The 20,197-nt window shown below is 43.1% G+C and overlaps 1 protein-coding gene and 1 pseudogene across 1 annotated transcript; one reads left to right on the top strand and one right to left on the bottom strand.

Annotated features, from left to right (window-relative positions):
- Positions 1 to 7,978: 7,978 nt before the first annotated feature.
- LOC129015619 (PRAME family member 17-like) lies at positions 7,979 to 10,823 on the bottom strand (annotated as a pseudogene).
- Positions 10,824 to 11,102: 279 nt separating this feature from the next.
- On the top strand, positions 11,103 to 13,124 carry LOC129019766 (endogenous retrovirus group K member 19 Rec protein-like). The gene is made up of 2 exons (XM_063670285.1): positions 11,103 to 11,363; positions 13,068 to 13,124. The coding sequence occupies exons 1-2, from the start codon at positions 11,103 to 11,105 to the stop codon at positions 13,122 to 13,124; spliced, it is 318 nt and encodes a 105-aa protein (XP_063526355.1).
- The last annotated feature ends 7,073 nt before the right edge of the window (positions 13,125 to 20,197 follow it).

Genomic DNA, 20,197 nt, shown 5'->3' with positions numbered 1-20,197 from the left:
GAAAATTATACTGAGAGTATATGAGAGACTAAAATGTCATGATTGGAACGTGCAGAATTCTTTTTTTTTTTTTTTGTGAGACTGGGTCTCACTTTGTCACCCAGACTGGAATGCCATGGCACTATCTTGCCTCACTGCAGCCTTGACCTCCTGGGCTCAAGCCGTCCTCCAGCCTCAGCTTCCTAAGTACCTGGGACTACAGGTGTGCACCACCGCACCTGGCTACTTTTTTATAGAGACCAGATTTCACCATGTTGCCCAGGTTTTTCTTGAACTCCTGAGCTCAAGCAATCTGCCTGCCTTGGCCTCACAAAGTACTAGAATTACAGGGGTGAGACACTACACCCAGCCCAGAACACTTTAGAGAAATTCTGCTGGAAATGGGAAGAAATGAATGCTAGCTAGAGACTCCTATGGCAGCAAGCACAGTTTTTCTTTCTTTTCCTTTTGCTTCATTTTCAAAATGAAAGTTTGCGAAGGACCTGGTCATAAGCTGATGAAAACAATTTATCAGAGACAAGAAAATTGATGATCCAGAAGAGATGGGATAGAGGGAAAGCTTTGAGAAGCCAAATAGAAACTTCAGTGTGTACACGGAATTTTAATACCATATGGTCTGTAATAGTAAAATAAATATACATAAACAGGCAAAGATTAAACTGTGCACTATTCATTTTATAAACTACTCTATGTCAGCTAATTAGAATGAGGACAAATCTTCAAGATTTACACTTAAGTGGGAAAAAGTGAGATGATCAATATCACAGTAAAACACTATTTCTATAAGGAAGGATAAAATCCGACATTGTCCGTCCAGGCGCAGTGGCTCTACTACAAATACGAAATTAGCCATGAGTGGTGGTGCACGACTGTAATTCCAGCTACTCTGGAGGCTGAGGCAGGAGAATAGCTTGAACCCAGGAGGTGGAGATTGCAGTGAGCTGAGATCTCACCATTGCACTCCAGCAAGAGCAAAACTTTGTCTCAATAAAAAAAGAAAAAACAAACAAACAAAAAAACAGGAAACAAAAAAACCCAGACAGCTCTATGTGCACATAAGGATGGTTAGGAAGTCATGGAAGAGTCTGGAAGAAGGCACACTAAACTGAACTATCTGGAGAGGGCGTAGGGATGGAGGGAAAGTTCTGAGGAGACATTCGTTGTCTGTATTATTGGATTGTCTTACATTGAGAGCCCTGTCTGTATTAATTGCAGGGAAGGGGGGATGTATGAGAAACAAATGAAGTTGCCTGCATGTGCTTCTTCTGATTGCTGGACTTCACGATACACAGGGAGTGACCACAGCATCACCACAGCTCTGTCTTTCATATCCAACTTATTTACATAATTGGTAGCCCGCTAATGTTGACGTCCCCAAATTGACAAATTAGTGGCTGTGAACTGATATTGTTCTATGTGCCTTGTGGTCAACAGCATTTGCTAGCACATATCAGGCTCCATGCTCACCTGCAGGACCACAGGGTGACAGAGACAGAGTCCCTACCCTTTTTTTCTTTTTTGAGATGGAGTTTTACTCTTGTTGCCCAGGCTGGAGTGCAGTAGCACAATCTTGGCTCACTGCAACCTCCACCTCCCAGGTTCATGTGATTCTCCTGCCTCACCCTATCTCTACTAGAAATACAAAAATTAGCCTGGTGTGTTGGTATGTGCCTGTAATCTCAGCTACTTTGGAGGCTGAGGCAGAAGAATTACTTGAACCCAGGAGGTGGAGGTTGCAGTGAGCCGACATCACACCACTGCACTCCAGCCTGGGTGACAGAGCAAGACTCCGTCTCAAAAAAAAAAAGAAAGAAAAGAAAAAGAAAAAAAGAAATGGGGTTTCACCATGTTGGCCAGGCTGGTCTCTAACTCCTGACCTCAGGTCATCCTCCCGCCTCAGTCTCCCAACGTGCTGGGATTACAGGCATGAGCCACTGCTCCCAGCCTAGTCCCTAACCTTTAAGAGGCAATGTCTGTCTGGTAGATGAGATTGTCCAGGAAAAAAAAATTCTAAAATACCCACAGTGCTCTACCCAGTAATCATCCTAGCTGATATTTACCTAAATGAGTAAACCCGCCAACAGATGTATTTATCAGCTTTATTCATAATTGCCAAAACTTGGAAGCAACCAAGATGCCCTCCAATAGTGAATGGATAAAAACAGTGATTCATCCAATCAATAGAAGATTATCAAGCCCTGAAGCAACATGGAGAATCACTAAATGCATGTGATGGTACAAGCTAAAGGAAGCCAATGTGAAAAGATGACATCCTGTAAAACATTCTGGAAAAGGCAAGTTCGTGGGCACAGCAGAAAGCCCAGTGGTTGCCAGGGGTTTGGGGTACAGTGGGATGAATAGGCAGAGCTGAGAGGCTTTTTAGGGAAGTGAAACTACTCTGCATGATTCTACAATGGTGGAAATGTGTCATTATCCATTTATCAAAACCCATAGAATGGGCCCAGCGTGGTGGCTCATGCCTATAATCTCAGCACTTTGGAGGCCAAGGCAGGCGGATCACCTGAGGTCAGGAGTTCAAGACCAGCCTGGCCAACATGGTGAAACCACGTCTTTACTAAAAATACAGCATTAGCCGGCATGGTGGTACGCATCTATAATCCCAGCTACTCCGGACGCTGAGGCAGGAGAATCACTTAAATGCAAGAGGTGGAGGTTGTAGTGAGCCAAGATCACACCATTGCACTCTATAGCCTTGGCAAAAAGAGTGAAACTCCACTAAAGAAGAAAAAAAAAATTTTACAAGTGTTATATGCCTCTATGAGTTTCATATTTAGATGAAAGGGAATATGATGTCTTTACTGGTGACACATAGTTTAATTCAGCAAGGGCTGCTACCCACCATGAGGACAGGCATGGATTGGCAATGCCCTGGGGCTCCTGCTCATGCACATTGTGGGCCTTCCCTTCCAGGGCAGGGGCCACACCTTTTGCAGTGAAGTCCTTTCCTGGCACAGGTAATGGTCAGAAATTGAGGGTTCTGGATCCACCCATTAAGAGTGAGCAGTGTCTCAGCATCTGGATTGAAGTGAGGGCCCCTGAAAAGAAGGAGCTTAACCTCAGGGCCTTACACCCACTGGTGACTTAGAATGATCCAGGCCCTTTGTGTCCAACTAGTATTGTGTGTTAACCTTCTGAACACTCACATAAAGAAGCAAGGTGGTAACACACACCCAGAGGGAAGTAAAGAATACGAGGAGCTGATCATCATGATTTCATGTTCATGCCATTAGTTCCTGGGATGAAACCTCATTGATCAGACAACACAGTGCCTTTTTTCAGTGCCTTTTTGTCTCCATAAAATCAACTGTAGATTACTCAGGTTTAAAGTGAAGAAAAATCAAGGCTGTGTGCGGTGACATATGCCTGTAATCCCAGCTGCTGGTTGAGGTGAGAGAATTGCTTTACCCCAGGAGATGGAGGTTGCAGTGAGCCAAGATGGTGCCACTGCACTCCAGCCTGGGCAGCAGAGGGAAACTCTATCTCAAAAAAAAAAAAAAAAAAAAAAGTGTGGCTACACGGCTACATTTTGAATAGAGGATCTAGAGGATGTTTGATTTCAGAAGGAAAAATTCCTATGAAAATAGAGGTATAAATTGGAACCTTTTGTGTTAGTGCAAAATAAAAGCAAGTCTTCATCAGTGAAAGGAAGTCACAGGGTGTCTTATTCTGTCATCTTGGGAAAGCGATTTCCTAACACCATCTACCTCTAGAAGAGGATTTCCCATTGAAATCCTTAAATGTAACTCACCTGACAGAATCCCTTCAAATGAGGCTCAAGGACAGTTTTCCTCCGTTTTTGTTTCTAAAAGCCATTAGCTCCAGGTTCTGGGTCATGGAAGGTCTGATCATCATCAGTAGATAGCTCATGGAAAGTCTCTTTGCCTGGGTGACAGAGCAAGACTCTGTCTCAAAAAAAAAAAAAAAAAGAAAAAAGAAAAAGAAAAAAGAAATGTCCTCTAAGCGAACAGTGTCTGAGTCAAAAGGGTTTGGTCCAACAGAGACCTGGTGCAATAGTGGACAATCTTCATTCTAATGGCCTGACGGTTTCAAAGGTGGCAGGCAACTCGAGCAGGGTTTCCTTGTTTGGGTCATCCCTAGAAGTAGCTTTTGAGGGAATGATGTAGTCATTCATTTTTAGGCTTTCTCAGGTCCTAATACATGTGTGTCAACTGATATAAATCAGGTAACCCAGAGTCATAGCCTCCTGTGAGGATTCTAATTTACTCAGTAGATCAGGTGCAGTAACTCGCATCTGTAATCCCAGCACTTTGAGAGGCTGAGGTGGGAGGATCACTTGAGGCCAGAAGTTCAAAACCAACCTGGGCAACATTGCAAGACCCTGTCTCTGAAAAAATAGAAAAACCAACAGAAAATAATGCCAAGGAGAATATGGAGAAATGAGAACCCTGGTACACCATTGGTAGTTATGTAAATTAGTACAGCTACTATGAAAAACAGTATGGAGTTTCCTCCAAAAAATAAACATAGAATTACTATATGAACCATAAATTCCCCTGCTGGATATATATCCAAAAGAAAAAAGAAATATATCCAAGAGATATCTGCACTTCCATATTATTTTTCTTTTTCTTTATTTCTTTTTATTTTTGTGAGACTGAGTTTTTACTCTTGTTGCACAGGCTGGAGTGCAGTGGTGTGATCTTATCTCACTGCAACCTCTGCCTTCTGGGTTCAAGTGATTCTCCTCCCTCAGCCTAACAAGTAGCTGGGATTACAGGTGTGTGTCACCATGTCCGGCTAATTTTGTATTTTTAGTAGAAATGGAGTTTCACCATGTTGGTCAGGCTGGTCTCTAACTCCTGACCTCAAGTGATCCACCTGCCTTGGCCTCCCAAAGTTCTGGGATTACGGGTGTGAGCCACTGTACCTGGCCTGCACTCCCATATTTATTACAGCACTATCCACAATAGCCAAAATATGGAAACAACCTAAGTGTCCATCAACAGATGAATGGATCAAGAAAATGTGGTAAATATACACAACAGAATATCATTCAGCCATAAACATGAATGAAATCCTGTCATCTGCAACAACATAGATGGAACTGGAGGGTGTTATGTTAAGTGAAGTAAGCCAGATACAGAAAGACAAACATGGCATGTTCTCACACATATTTAGGCACTAAAAAACATGAAACTTAAAATAGAAAGTAGAATGATGGTCATCAGAAGCTAGGAAGGATAATGGGAAACAAAGAATAAGAAGGGCATGGTGGCTCATGCCTCTAATCCCAGCACTTTGGGAGGCCAAGGCAGGAGGATCACGAGGTCAGAAGATTGAGACCATCCTGGCTAATATGGTGAAACCCCGTCTCTACTAATAATAGAAAAAAAATTATCCGGATGTGGTGGCACGCACATCTAGTACTAGCTACTCAGAGGCTGAGGCAGGACAATGGCATCAACCCAGGATGTGGAGCTTGCAGTGAGCTGAGATCGCACTACTGCACTCCAGCCTGGGTGACAGAGCAAGACTCCATCTCAAAAAAAAAAAAAAAAAAAACAGAAAAAAAAAAGAAGGGGATGGTTAATGGGTACAAAAATGCAGTTAGGTAGGAATAAGATCTAGAGTTCAGTAACACCATAGGGCAACTCATATTGACAATAGTTCATAGTAAATTTCTACATAATTAAAACAAAGGAATTGGAATGTTGCTAACACAAAGAAATGATAAATTCTTGAGATGGTGAATACCTGCGTTACCCTGATTTGAACATTACTTATTTTATGCTTGTATCAGAATATCAAGCCAGGTGCTGTGGCTCATGTCTATAATCCCAGCACTTTGGGAGGCTGAGGCGGGTGGATTACCTGAGGTCAGGAGTTCAAGACCAGCCTGGACAAACTTGTGAAACCCCGTCTCCACGTGAAATACAAAAATTATCCAGGTGTGGTGATGGGCTCCTGTAGTCCCAGCTACTCAGGAAGCTGAGGCAGGAGAATTTCTTGAACCCCAAAGGCAGAGGTTGCAGTGAGCCGAGATTGTGCTATTGCACTCCAGCCTGGGTGACAGAGGGAGACTCCATCTCACACACACAAAAAAAAGAACATCAGATGTACCCTGTAAATATGCATGAGATTTATATATCTACAATAATTTTAAAATTAGAAAAATAGTAAGACTAGGCATGGTGGCTCATGCCTGTAATTCCAGCACTTTGGGAGGCCAAGACGGGAGGAACACTTGAGTCTAGGAATTTGAGATAAACCGGGTCAATACAGTGAGCCCAGTTTCACCTCAGTGAACCATCAGAGAGCTTCCTGGCCCACAGGGGGCAAGTTCCAATTAGATTCTCAAGGCAGTGCGGAAATGCTGCCTACAGGTCAGTGCCCTGGTCTCTTGTGTTTCTTGATAAGGAGAGAAGGGAGATGTTATAGGAAGATATCTCATTGGTATGAAGTAGCTTTCCAAAAGGTGTGTTTTTCTATTAATGTGGACTAGAAATATTTAGAATATGTAATATGCGTTTTTCTAAAAGGGAAACTGGACACAACCACTTTAATTCAGTGAAACCCACCAGCTACCTTGAGGACAGGCAAGGGTTGGTGATGTCATAAGGCCCCTGCAATACACACTGTGGCCATTCCCTTCAAGGTCAGGGTGCAGCCCCTCGTGCAGTGAAGCCATTTCCTGGTATGGCCAAAGATCAGGAGTGGATTCCTCTGGATCTGCCCATTAGGAGTGAGCAGGGGCTCAGTATCTGGGGAGCAGTGAGGGCCCCTGAGAAGAGGGTAGATTTCAGTGGCTCATCATCACTGCCCACACAGAATGTTCCAGGCCCCAAGTGTGCATCCTTTGTGAATGAACCCAGTGAACAAGTATGGGAGAAAGTAAGGAAGAAACAGACGACTGAAGGGAAGTAAAAAATTGGTGAGAATTAATCAGAATGATCACATTTCAGTTTTGATGCCTTGATTTGCTTCAGCTGAACCTCAATCACAGATGACTTAGTACCTCTCATCAGTAACAAGAGATTTCTGATGTATAAATAGCTAAAAGGGATTGATCAATCATGGAAGACACCAGAAAGTTTCCATTCAGGTTCCATTTACTTTTGACATTTTTAAATAACCATCCTTGCGAGGGTAACTCCTGCATCTCTCTAGAAATTCAGGTTCTACTTCTGAGTCTAGGAAACAGGTCCCTGAAGGCCTCATCGATGCCAAGTCAGCATTTTCACCCAGTCCTGCCCCCAGCTGATTCACCTTTGTTTTTCCACTCACAGTCATCACGTGCCTGAAACATATGGCTGTGTGCTTCCTTTAAGATGCACCTGACTGGGCTCGGCTGCTCATGCCTGTAAACCCAGCACTGTGGATGGCCAAGGTGGTCTGATCACTTGAGGTCAGGTGTTTGAGGCCACCGTCCTTTAACATTATGAAACCCTGTCTCTACTAAAAATACAAAAATTACACTTTCGGAGGCCGAGGTGGGCAGATCATGAGGTCAGGAGATGGAGACCATCCTGGCTAACTCGGTGAAACCCTGACTCTACTAAAAATACCAAAAATTACCTGGGTGTGGTGGCAGGCACCTGTAGTCCCAGCTACTCGGGAGGCTGAAGCAGGAGAATGGCGTCAACCCAGGAGGCGGAGGTTGCAGTGAGCTGAAATCGCACCACTGCACTCCAGCCTGGGTGACAGACTGAGATTCCATCTCAAAAAAAAAAAGGAAAAAAAAACAAAACAAAAATTACCTGGGTGTGTGTTGTGGCACACACCAGTACCACCAGCTACTAAGGAGGCTGAGGCAGGAGAATCACTTGAACCTGGAAGATGGAGGTTGCAGTGCTGAGATTGTGCCACTGCACTTCAGCCTGAGGGACAGAGCGAGACTCCAGCAAAAAAAAAAAAAAAAAAAAAAGCACCTGTGTCTCAGATTTTAGTGCCCAAGGGTCCAGGAGAAAGCATATCCATCCCACTAACCAGGCCTTCCCTAAGAGCAAAGATGGAAGTCCACTTTCTCAGATGGCCATGAGCCACAGGTAGGGCAGGGGATGGGACCAAAAAAGATCCTCTTGGGCTGCCTGACTTCCCTGAGTGTACACATCAGCTCAGCCTGAATTGGGGCAAAGATCTCCCAATTGACATGACCCCTGTTTTCAAGACTCTCCACAGGGGCAGGGTACAACTCCAGGCCTAATTTGCTTAGCCAACCTATGTGATGCAACAGGTCTTTGAGAGCATTCCTGGAGGTCTCGTTTCCGCAAAAGTATAAGGTGGTGAGCTGGGAGCAGTGGCTCAGGGCAGGCAGCAGGACCCTGAATTGGGAGTCCTGGATCTGACAGTCCTTTAAGGTGAGGGTCTCGAGAGTAGCAGCAACTTTCTCTAGCAGAGCTCCAAGGGGCTCAAGATTCGTGGTCCACATTAGGATAGGCATCAGATGCAGCTCCTTTAGCTGACTGAGGCTTGGGTACTGAGACAGACACTCCATGTCCCGATCAGCTAGGTAAGCATGACAGAATATAAAGGTCCCCAAGGGGTTCTTGAGGCACCTAAGGATAACAAGAAATTAGCTATGGGCAACAGTGCCAGTTAGAGGAGGGGGGTGGGAAATAATCTCAACAGTAAATTTGAAGTGGGCTTTGAGTAATTCTGCACCTTACTGCAACACAGGTGTTATAGTAACCTGCAATGGGGAAGCCTGTTTCACCCAAACACAAGTTTGTTCCCATCATCGGATGATGGCCCGCATGCAAGGTGCTGCCTGATGAAGACTCAGATCATTCAGGGGCAGCTCCATTTTAGGCTCAGTCCTTTCACCCTTGCTTGTGTGATTGGTTCAAGGCCACAAAATCTTTAAAGCCTCTTTACTTCATCTTTCAGCAGACAACCTCAGCTCTGTGCCAGAGAAGCCCAGTGGGAGATGTGCACAAAAAACTCAACTGAGCAAGGTCTAGGGACATCAGCTAGGGCCACCTGCCTGCAAAGGTTCCCTGACATGCCTGCATCTGTAAACCACCTATCACTGTATACCACTCTCCTGCCTACTCCCTCACCTCTGTCCAAGAAGCACGCTTTTCCTGTGTCAACTACTTTTCCTGGGGTTCAAAAGAACCTTTTACAGACAGGGAATTAGAGACAGGATCATTGGTGTTTACTAAGCTGTGAGGACGGAGCTTCTACTGTGAAACACACAGGTTTGATGCACTTTCCCTTCTTTCATACTCTCCTCTATATGAAGAGTAAGTTTCATCATATTAACTTCAAACATGCTTCCTAAAGAGGAATTCACAAATGCACCCTCCCTAGATCTGAACCCCTGACTAACTAGCTCCCTACACGTCTCTCTGTGTAGCATCTACCCCAGGCCGTCCCTGTGCCCTTATTTCAGCGGTCTTGTGATACCCACTTCAGGATATAGAGCACTGAACAGCATAATGTGTTGACGTTCTAGTGTCCCATTCCCTGTGACATCACCAGTGGCTGGCACACAGTAGATGTCCACTAGCATTTACTGTGAAAAAGAACAAAAGTCTATAGTATGGTCTGCAGAGAAAGCTCACCATCCTTTCTTACCTAAGCAGGTGCTCCAGATGCTTTTTGATATTATTGACCTTTCTTATGTAAAGCATCTGAGGGTAAGACAGACAGAGGAATGGAGAGTCCAAGTCAGGAACGAACTGCTGTTGGCTTCTCACATATAACTCACTATCATAATCGAAGACTGAAAAGAGTTTGTGAAGATTGCTCATCCGGCTCAGGTAAGGGGCAAACTTTCCCGTTCTATTCAGAGAGCACTTTCTCCTAACTTCCAAATTCTGGATACTGTCTAGTTATATCCTTTCCAATAAATTTCTGAAACTTGAAGTTGGCATTGAGCAATTCTGCACCTTATTACACCACAGGTGCACTAGACCTCTTCTGTAGTGGATCCACCCACAGAGGTAGCTCAGGCATTCATCCAGTGTACTTTCCTTTAGGCAGAGGTCTATGAACACCTTCAAGGGCTGACGCTCTCCCATCGTTGGACAGTCCTCCACTGTCTGCCTCTTACTCATGGCCTCTGGGGAGCAGGAGAGGGCCTTGGCTCCAGACCATATGGTCAAGAAATTCTCATCAACATCTCACAAATCCAGCACTTGAAGTTTCCACCTCCTGTAAGTAACATAGGGGAAAAGCTCAGAGTGTAGGCAAGGACCCACCCCTGACCTGAGCTTTCACTCCACATCCAGGACATCAATCAGCTGCTCCTGTCTTCAGTGCTCCCCCTTCTGTCTTTTCTCCATCCCTTTCCCCCTTTTATTCTGCCTGGTAACCACTTCTAGTACCTTTACCTTCCACTGGGAAGAAGCAGGTTCCTGTTTCCTCAGTGGACCCTGTATGGTGAGCAGTCCTTTTCCAGAGGATCTGGGCAATGACCAAGGCCTCTCATGGGCACCATCAGAAGCCTCTAAGCCACGCTAGCTCCCACACACTGCCACTCCTCCTGAGCCAGCTGTCCCTTCCCTGGATGCCTGGACCCTCCCCCCTAGGCCACCTGAGTCACCTCACCTGGGGTGAACCTTCTGGGACAGCAGTGTATCAAGTCCCTTCAGCAAAGCTCGCAAGGTCTCTAGATGAGTTGTCTTCATCAGGGATCCCAGAGGGAGGTGGAGGAAGGCCCAGGTCTGTGTCATCAGCTTCAGGGCCCCAAAACATCTCATGCTGGAGGCCTCCATGAACATCAGAGGGAAGACCTCCCTGGGCAGCTCATCCAGGGTGAAGATAGTCAAGAACTGGTTCCTCAGCTGGCTCTGCCCTGCCAGCTCCAGGATACTGGATGGGGCCTGAAGGCTCATTCTGACAAATCTGTAAGGAAAAGCTCTAAAGGACAATCCAACAAAAAGGAAAGTTTCTCATGCCTCATTTATAGAAATGAGACCACTACTTCTGCAGAACAACATTTTACTGGTAAAAGGAACAGCCCACATGAGGGAAAACTGATTTGGTGGAAAGACAACAAAAATAAAACATGGGAAATAGGTAAGGTGATAACATGGGGGAGAGGTTTTGCTTGTGTTTCACCAGGAGATAATCAGCTTCCTTTTCGATACGGACAAGACATTTGAAGTTCTACAATGAAGCCATCGGAGATGCAAATGAAAGTGCCTCTGCAGAAACAGCAAACCCACAATCGAGCACCATCAACTCACCAGGTGAGCAAAATGGTGATATCAGAAGAGCAGATAAAGTTGCCATCAACCAAGAAAGCGGAGCCGCCGACCTGGGCCCAGCTAAAGAAGCTGACACAGTTAGCTGAAAAAAGCCTGGAAAACACAAGGGTAACACAAACTGCAGAGAATATGCTGCTTGCAGCTTTAATGATTGTATCAATAGTGGTAAGTCTCCCTATGTCTGCAGGAGCCGCTACAGCTAACTGTACTTACTGGGCCTATGTGCCTTTCCCACCCTTAATTTGGGCAGTCACTTGCATAGGTAATCCTATTGAAGTATATGTTAAAAATAGTGCATGGGTACCAGGCCCCACAGGTGACCATGGCCCTGCCCAACCTGAAGAAGAAGGAATGATGTTAAACATTTCTACTGGGTATCATTATTCTCCTATTTGCCTGAGAGAAGCACCAGGATGCTTAATGCCTACAAACCAAAATTTGTTGGTAGAAGTACCTACTGTCAGTGCCACCAGTAAATTTATTTATCACGTGGTAAGTGGAATGTCACTCGGGTCACAAAAGAATAATTTACAGGATTCTTCCTACCAAAGATCATTAAAATTTAGGACTAAGGGAAAACTTTGCCCCAAGGAAATTCCAAAAGAATCAAAAGACCCAGAAGTCTTCTTTTGGGAAGAATGTGTGGCTGATACTGCGGTAGTAGTACAAAACAATAAATTTGGAACTATTGTAGACTGGGCCCTTCAAGGCCAATTATATTATGATTGTACAGGCATACCCACCATGTTCCAGGCTCTATCTGTCTGGCCCACTAATCCAGCCTATGATAGTGATTTAACTAAAAAGCTAGACAAGGTTTATAGAAGGCTAGAATCACACTATCCATGGAAATGGGGTGAAAAGGAAATTTCATCACCCCGACCAAAGTTAGTCAGTCCTGTTGTTGGTCCTGAACACCCAGAATTATGGAAGCTCACTGTGGCCTCATACCACATTAGAATTTAGTCTGAAAATCAAGTTATGGGAACAAGAAATCATAAGCCATATTATACTATTAACCTAAATTCCAATCTGACAATTCCTTTGCAAAGTTGTGTAAAACCCCCTTATATGCTAGTTGTAGGAAACATAGTTATTAGACTAGATTCCCAAACTATAACCTGTGAAAATTGTAGATTGTTTACTTGCATTGATTCAACTTTTGATTGGCAGCATTGTATTCTGTTAGTGAGGGCAAGAGAGGGCGTGTGGATCCCTGTGTCCATGGATTGACCGTGGGAGGCTTCTCCATCTTTACATATCTTAACAGACGTATTAAAAGGAGTTCTAACTAGATCTAATAGATTCATTTTTACTTTGATTGCAGTGATTATGGGTCTTATTGCAGTCACAGCTACTGCTGCGGCTGCTGGAATTGCTTTACACTCCTCTGTTCAAACTGCAGAATATGTGAATAATTGGCAAAAGAATTCCTCAAAATTGTGGAATTCTCAGACTCAAATAGATTAAAAATTGGCAATCAAATTAATGATCTTAGACAAACTGTCATTTGTATGGGAAATAGGCTCATAAGTTTGGAATATCTTTTTCAGTTACAGTGTGACTGGAATACATCCGATTTTTGTATTACACCTTGAGCCTATAATGAATCTGAACATCACTGGGACATGGTTAGACGCCATCTACAAGGAAGAGAAGATAATCTTACTTTAGATATTTCAAAATTGAATGAACAAATTTTTGAAACATCGAAAGCCCAGTTAAATCTGGTGCCAGAGACTAAGGCAATGGTAAAAGCTGCTGATAGCCTCACCTATCTTAACCCTGTCACTTGGGTTAAAACCATTGGAAATGTCACTATTGCAAACTTTGTATTAATCCTTGTATGTCTGTCCTCTCTATTGTTAGTCTACAGGTGTATCCAACGGCTCCGGAAAGACAGCAACCAATGAGAACGGGCCATGATGATAATGGCGGTTTTGTCAAAAAGAAAAGGGGGATATGTAGAGAAAAGAAAGAGAGACCTGACAGTTATTGTGTCTACGTAGAAAGGGAAGACATAAGGACTCCATTTTGAAAAAGCCCTGTACTTTAAACAATTGCTTTGCTGAGATGTTGTTAATTTGTAGCTTAGCCCCAGCCACTTTGCCCCAGCCACTTTGACCCAAACTGGACCTCACAAAAACATACGTTGTGTGAAATCAAGGTTTAAGGGATCTAGGGCTGTGCAGGACATGCCTTGTTAACAAAATGTTTACAAGCAGTATACTTGGTAAAAGTCATCGCCATTCTCTAGTCTCAATAAACCAGGGGCACAATGCCCTGCAGAAAGCCACAGGAACCTCTGCCCTTGAAAGCTGGGTATTGTCCAAAGTTTCTCCCCATGTGATAGTCTGAAATATGGCCTCGTGGGATGAGAAGGACCTGACTATACCCCAGCCAAACACCTGTAAATGGTCTGTGATGAGGTAGATTAGTAAAAGAGGAAAGCCTCTTGCAGGTGAGATTGAGGAAGGCCACTGTCTCATGCCTGCCCCTGGGAACTGAATGTCTCGATATAAAACCCGATTGTATATTTGTTCAATTCTGAGATGGGAGAAAAACTGCTCTATGGTGGGAGGTGAGACATGTTTGCAGCAATGCTGCCTTGTTATTCTTTACTCCACTGAGATGTTTGGGTGGAGAGAAACATAAATCTGGCCTATGTGCACATCCAGGCATTGTACCTTCCCTTGAACTTAATTATGACAGATTCTTTTGCTCGCTTGTTTTTTGCTGACCTTCTCCTTATTATCACCTTGCCCTCCTCCTACATTCCTTTTCACTGAAATAATGAAAATAATAATCAATAAAAACTGAGGGAACTCAGAGGCTGGTGCCGATGCAGGTCCTTTGTGTGATAAGTGCCAGTCTCCTGCGCCCACTGTTGTTTCTCTATATTTTCTCTCTGTGTCTTATTTCTTTTTCTCAGTCTCTCATCCCATCCAACTAGAAATACCCACAGGTGTGGAGGGGTAGGCCACCCCTTCAGGCTAGATTCAAAAAAAAGAAAGAGAGAGAGAGAACTACATTTGATTAGACTTCTTAAGCTCCACACAGTTAATCCTGATTGGAATTTTGGCTTTCTTCCAGATTAACCAATGGAATTAGATATTCATCCATCAAAGTGAAAGAATTAGGGATAAGGTGAAAGTCCAGGACTCATTCACTGATTCACTCCACAAACATGGGGTTTTACCAATATGTGTCCTTCATAGTCCTGAGTGTGAGCTAGGGAAGGGTTGAATCTCTTCCTGACATTAGACAGAAAGAAAAAACTTGAAAGTATCTTTGTTGAGGGATCCTTGGCCACATCAAATTTATCAAAATATTTCAGAGTTAAAACAGTTTTACAAAGACAGACATGACAGTCCCTAAGAAAACACAGTAGAAATCTTCATGTATCCAGTGATCACCTGGGGGATATAATTTAATTTTTTTTGGTGTGGGATGAGCTGAGTCTCACTTCCTCACCCAGGCTGGAGTGCAATGGCACCATCTTGGTTCACTGTAACCTCTGCCTCCGAGGTTCAAGCAATTCTCATGCTTCAGCCTTCCACGTAGCTGGGATTACAGGCATGCACCCCCATACCCATGTCTCCATTCAGGTGGAAGAGTTACAATGAGGATGTGATTGGTTTAAAATTAAGGTCAAAGATCCTCTTTGGTTAAGTTTTTTTTTTTTTTCAGGATCTCACACTGTTGCCCAGGCCAGAGTACAGCAGTGGTGTGAGCATGGCTCACTGCAGCCTCAATCTTCAGGGCTCAAGTGGTTCTTCCACCTCAGCCACCCAAATAACTGGGAATACAGATGCATGCCACCATGCCCGGCTAATTAAAAAAAAAAAAATTTGTAGACGCCGAGCACCATTGACTCACAGCTGTAATTCCAGCACTTTGGGAGGCCAAGGCAGGTGGATAACTTGAGGTCAGGAGTTCGAGACCAACCTGTCCAGCATGGTGAAACCCCACCTCTACTAAAAATACCAAAATTAGCCAGGTATCATGGCAGATGGATGTAATACCAGCTACTCAGGAGGCTGAGGCATGAGAATTGCTTTAGCCTGAGAGGCAGAGGTTGCAGTGAGTCAAGATCATGTCACTGAACTCCAGCCTTGGCAACAGAGTGAGACTCCATCTCCCACCTCCAAAAAATAATATTTTGCAGAGATGGGTTTTTGCCATGTTGCGCAGTTAGGTCTCAAACTCCTGGGCTCAAATGGTCCTCCCACCTTGGCCTCCCAAATTGTTGAGGTTATTCATGATTCACTGCTCCTATCAAGAATTATGAAATGACATAAAGCAAAGCAAAATCCAATTTTTTGAAATAAAGACAAAACTGCATTTAGAGGAAAAAATGCAAAGCTTCAAATTGTTCATATTAAGAAAAACAAAAGATAGATATAGCAACGTGAGATCGTAGGTTGCACTGTCCCCATCCCAGACTGGCTGACTATAGGTGAGATGGGACTGTCTTTACAGAAATTAGTGACTTACCATATCTGGACTCAGTTTGCAGGGTGCTCAGACTTCAGGAAGAACCAAGAAGAACTCCAGGCTTGAATACTTTGAGTCTCTCCTGCGGGTCCTTAGAAGATTTTATTGGCCTTTCTAATCACAACTCCCATCCATGCCCCTGCACGTATCCACTGCTAGCTTCCAATCAACAAGTGATATCTGATAGCATTTCTGAATCTCCGCCCAGTTAATCCTGATTGGGTTTTTGGCTCTCTGCAGATTAATGGATTGAATCAGATATACATTCATATCAGATATCCATATTAAGTTCATGAATCAAGAAATTGACAGTGTTAGGGAGAGGGTGGAAGTCAAGAATTCATTCATTCAAGGCCAGGCTAGGTGGCACACACTTGTAATCCCAGCACTTTGGGAGGCCAATTAGGGTGGATCACCTGAGGTCAGGAGTTCAAGACCAGCCAGGCCAACATGGTGAAACTCCGTCTCTACAAAAATACTAAAATTATCCAGGGATGATGGTGGGTGCCTGTAATCTAGCTACTCAGGAGGCTGAGGCAGGAGCATTGCTTGAACCCAGGAGGCAATGGTTGCAGTGAGCCAAGATTGCACCATTGCACTCCAGTCTGGGAGACAGAGGGAGACTCTGTCAAAAAAAATAAATAAATAAAAGAATTCATTCATTCATGAACTCCCAAAATACTGATGGAATTTTACTAATATGGGACCTGCATAGTCTCGAGTTTGAGACAGAGAAGGGTTTGATCTATTCTGGATGTTAGACAGAAAAAGTGAAATCTGAAAGTAGTGTTGTTGGGAGATCTTTGGCCACATCAAAATTATAAAATGTTTCATAGTTAAAATAGCTTTATAAAAACAGAGGAGTCATCCCTACAAAATCAGAAAAAAAATCTCCATGTATGGAATGGTCTTGTGGGTTTTATATCACCTAAGGTAGCAGTTTATTCACTTGTGCTGGTGGAAGAGAGGTGCCACAGAGGGCGTTAGAGGTCTCAGGGCTTAGGTTAAGGCTTCTCTGGAAGAAATTGGAACTTTATCTATAAACTTTGTAAGTTTAATCAGTGAAGAAGGGAGGGGGAAAAACAAAAATAAACGAAGCTTCCAGTGCATTCAGCATTCATCGTGAGGTCAGCTTGCTCTCTGACCTGCTTCCTCATGGTTGCTGGAAGCCTACTGTCCCAAAATCATGTAGACCTTAGATTACAGTTCCCCTTAACTGCCCTGAAGACAATTTAAGCATTGTAAAATACTAACATTTTTATTTGAGATATTCTTTCAGGTTCTGCATGTCAGTGAAACTACTGATGCCAGGTGATCTGAAGGGCCCTGCAAGGCACCAACTCCCAAAGAATGCAGTTTTGACATCCTGATGACTTCATACCTCTTACCACCACCAAACTACACGAACTTTCCCGCCTCTTACTATCCATGATCCACAAGCCAAAATTGCGCCATTGCACTCCAGTCTGGGAGACAGAGGGTCCCTCAGTACTCCTTGGGAAGCGGAACTTGAAGGCCTCACCCAAGCTTCTCGTTCATCCACCCTGTGATCATTAAACTCTCTGTTGCATACCCTGCTGTCTCAGAATATTGGTAAGCTATTGTGCAGCAGGCATAGGAACCTCATGGTGCTGTAATAAATTCATATCAAAATTACAAAGGGAAGTGAGGGTGGAGGCTGGACAGGGTTGAACTGGGTGTTTTAATGGGATCCTGGGAATAAACCAAGATTTGGTAAACATGTTGGGGGTTATTGAGGGCATGGAGGAGGAATCTTTCCAACAATGCACTGATGCCCCCTTGGTTTTGATCCGTATAACCAAGAATGAGTCTTTCAAAACAATTTATGTAATTCTCCTTATTTTTCCTTTCACAATCTCCATATTCCTTTATCTCCTCAAATAATGTCACATCTATTCCCATTGCTTTACTGATATCATAATAAAATATATATATATATTTTTTTTTTTACAGAGTCTCTTTCTCTGTTAAGTAGACCATATATTTTGTTGACACACAAGATGAGTAAACTGCATTTATGGAGAGAAAGGGACAAAAGAATCCCAATCCTCAACAGCTAGGAGTGATATGAAGATCATGGTTATTTTTTGTCATATGTGCACCTGCATATTGTGAGTGAAAACCTGCAGGTCAAATTGGGTAGGCTTCCAAATTAACCATCTGTGGAAGATCTTATGATTGGCTTACATCCTGTCCCTGAGTAAAGAATCTGTTCTTGAGTTCATAAATGCCTGACTCTTCAAGTACTGATGAAGACTTCACCCAGTGACAGTGAGAAGGACACTGATTTGATTCTGATCATGAAGTTTTGCTGGTTGTCTTGCAAAGATAATATTTTAGCCTGTTATGATGTCATCTAAAGTAAATGATTGTAACAGCTGTATTGTACCTTCCAATGGAAAAAAAAACAAAAACAAAAACTCAACTCTATTAGACCCTTGTCAGGTCAATAAAACAAAAGAAAATTTAAAAAATAAAATTGATAGGAGGAGTCCCATTCCCTTCTTTTAACCTTTCTTACAAAAGTATTCCAACTTGTAACAGACTTTGGAAAACACCTACTTTGTCAATGTGTGTCTTCCAGGTCAATCCTGACATTTACCTTCCAGTGAAGCTTTATTTAATTATTTCTGTCTCAACAGCTTTAACCTCTATTGACACCGGGTTGCATGGTGATGGTTTGAATTGGGGTGGGAAGAAAAAATATTTCTATATGTTTTATAAAGTAATCCTTGCATGTCATCTCCATAGAAGAATGAGCAGGTTCCTCTCCAAATATGACCTGAGTAGTGATGCATCCAATAAACCAAACTAATGTTTATTTCATATACTACAGCTATAGATGCATTCTATTTCCCTCTAGAATCTCCAATGAACCAATGTCTAGTTTCAGTAAGTTTCTCTGATTATATGGCAGAGGGTAACAGGGTCATGTTCTGATTCTTTGTCTATGTCGATACCTGTAGCGTTACTGTGTTCATAATGTGTGTCAAACCAGAGTGTATTCTAGTGGGAGTCTGGGACACCATGTAGATTAGACCCAGTTACACTAATGTTTTCTATGCATAGAGATAAATTAAAAGTAATGAAATCAATAATAGTCATAGGCTACTCATTTGCACCTACAGCTTCTTCTCAATGCCAAGTCATTTAATTATAAATATTAACTAACATACAAAAGGAAGGATAAAAAACCTTATCATGAATTTAGCATCCTCAATTGCTACACAACTGTGTATGAAAGCAGGTTGTATTATTAGCTGTGATCCTTCCCTTTCATCTAAATGACTCCATAGCAAGCAATTGCTTTGGTTAGAGAGAGTGGCTACACTTTGAACAGAAGACCTTAGGAAGTGTTTGGTTTGAGTGGTGAAAGTACCTAACAACATAAAATATAGGTTTGATAATTTTGTGTTAATACAAAACAAAACCAAGTCTCAATCAATGGAAGAAAATCAAATGGAGTCTTACTCCACTGTCTTGGAAAACCTGTCTACCATGTGATGATGTCTGCTACTAGGGAAGGCTTTTCCTCGGATATCCTTAAGTTTAAGTCATCTGGTACGGTCCCATCCAATGGTGCTCAGGGGCAGATTTCCCTTGGTGTCATTTCTAAAGGATGCAATCTCCAAATGCTAGGGCATGAAGGTCTAAGCATCACTGAAAGCCTCCTTCACCTACTGGAAATAGTCTTTGAAATTCTGCCTCAAGGTCTTGAAGTATTGCTTCATATTGTTACTGAATGATGGGCTCACTCTCCTAAGTGCATATAACCCAATACTGTGACACCATCTTTGAGAAAAGTAAAAAAAGATTCAGCCAGGTATGGTGGTTCACGTCTATAATCCCAACACTTTAGGAGGCTGAGGCAGGCAGTTCCCAAGGTCAGAGGTTCGAGACCAACCTGGAAAACATGGTGAAACCTCCTTTCTGCTAAAAATGCTAAAGTTAGCTCAGTGTGGTGACATGTGCTTGTAATCCCAGCTACTCAGGAGGCTGAGGCAGGAGAACCACTTGAACCCAGGATGCAGAAGTTGCAGTGAGCCAAGGTAGCACCACTGTACTCCAGCCTGGGCAACAGAGACTCTGTCTCAAAACAAAAAATAATAATAATGCAGTCTCCTTTGTTGGTTTAGCTAATTTTAGTTTCAAGATACCATTTGTTCGCTCAACTTTGTAGAATACTAAGGATAATGAAGTTAATATTAGTGCCATTGGATCTGTAAAATCTTATCTATGTGATAACCTGCCAAGTAACTGAGTTTTCCTCCCATTGGAGATTTCTCCAGCCCCAGAAAGGAAGCAAATTTTATAATTATTTTTTTCACTATGACTGTGGCATCAGCCTTTCTAAAAAGGTAATCTACAACCCATCCTGAAAACAGACACACAATCACAAGAATTGTAGCATTTTTACATGGCTCACTGACATCATTGGTCCAGGACAACCCCGTGTCTTGCAGCTATATGTGTGTATGTCT

This window comes from Pongo pygmaeus, chromosome 1 (assembly GCF_028885625.2).
Source record: "Pongo pygmaeus isolate AG05252 chromosome 1, NHGRI_mPonPyg2-v2.0_pri, whole genome shotgun sequence".
NCBI lineage: Eukaryota > Metazoa > Chordata > Mammalia > Primates > Hominidae > Pongo > Pongo pygmaeus.
The sequence above is the reverse complement of the archived record's forward strand: the minus strand, read 5'-3'. Positions and strand labels throughout refer to the sequence as shown.

Excerpts from the sequence above, each read along its gene's own strand:
- LOC129019766 (XM_063670285.1), top strand. The coding sequence starts at position 11,103 with ATGAAGCCATCGGAGATGCAAATGAAAGTGCCTCTGCAGAAACAGCAA. Across the intron at positions 11,364-13,067 it reads TAATGATTGTATCAATAGTG|TCTACAGGTGTATCCAACGG; the intron begins GTAAGTCTCCCT and ends CTCTATTGTTAG.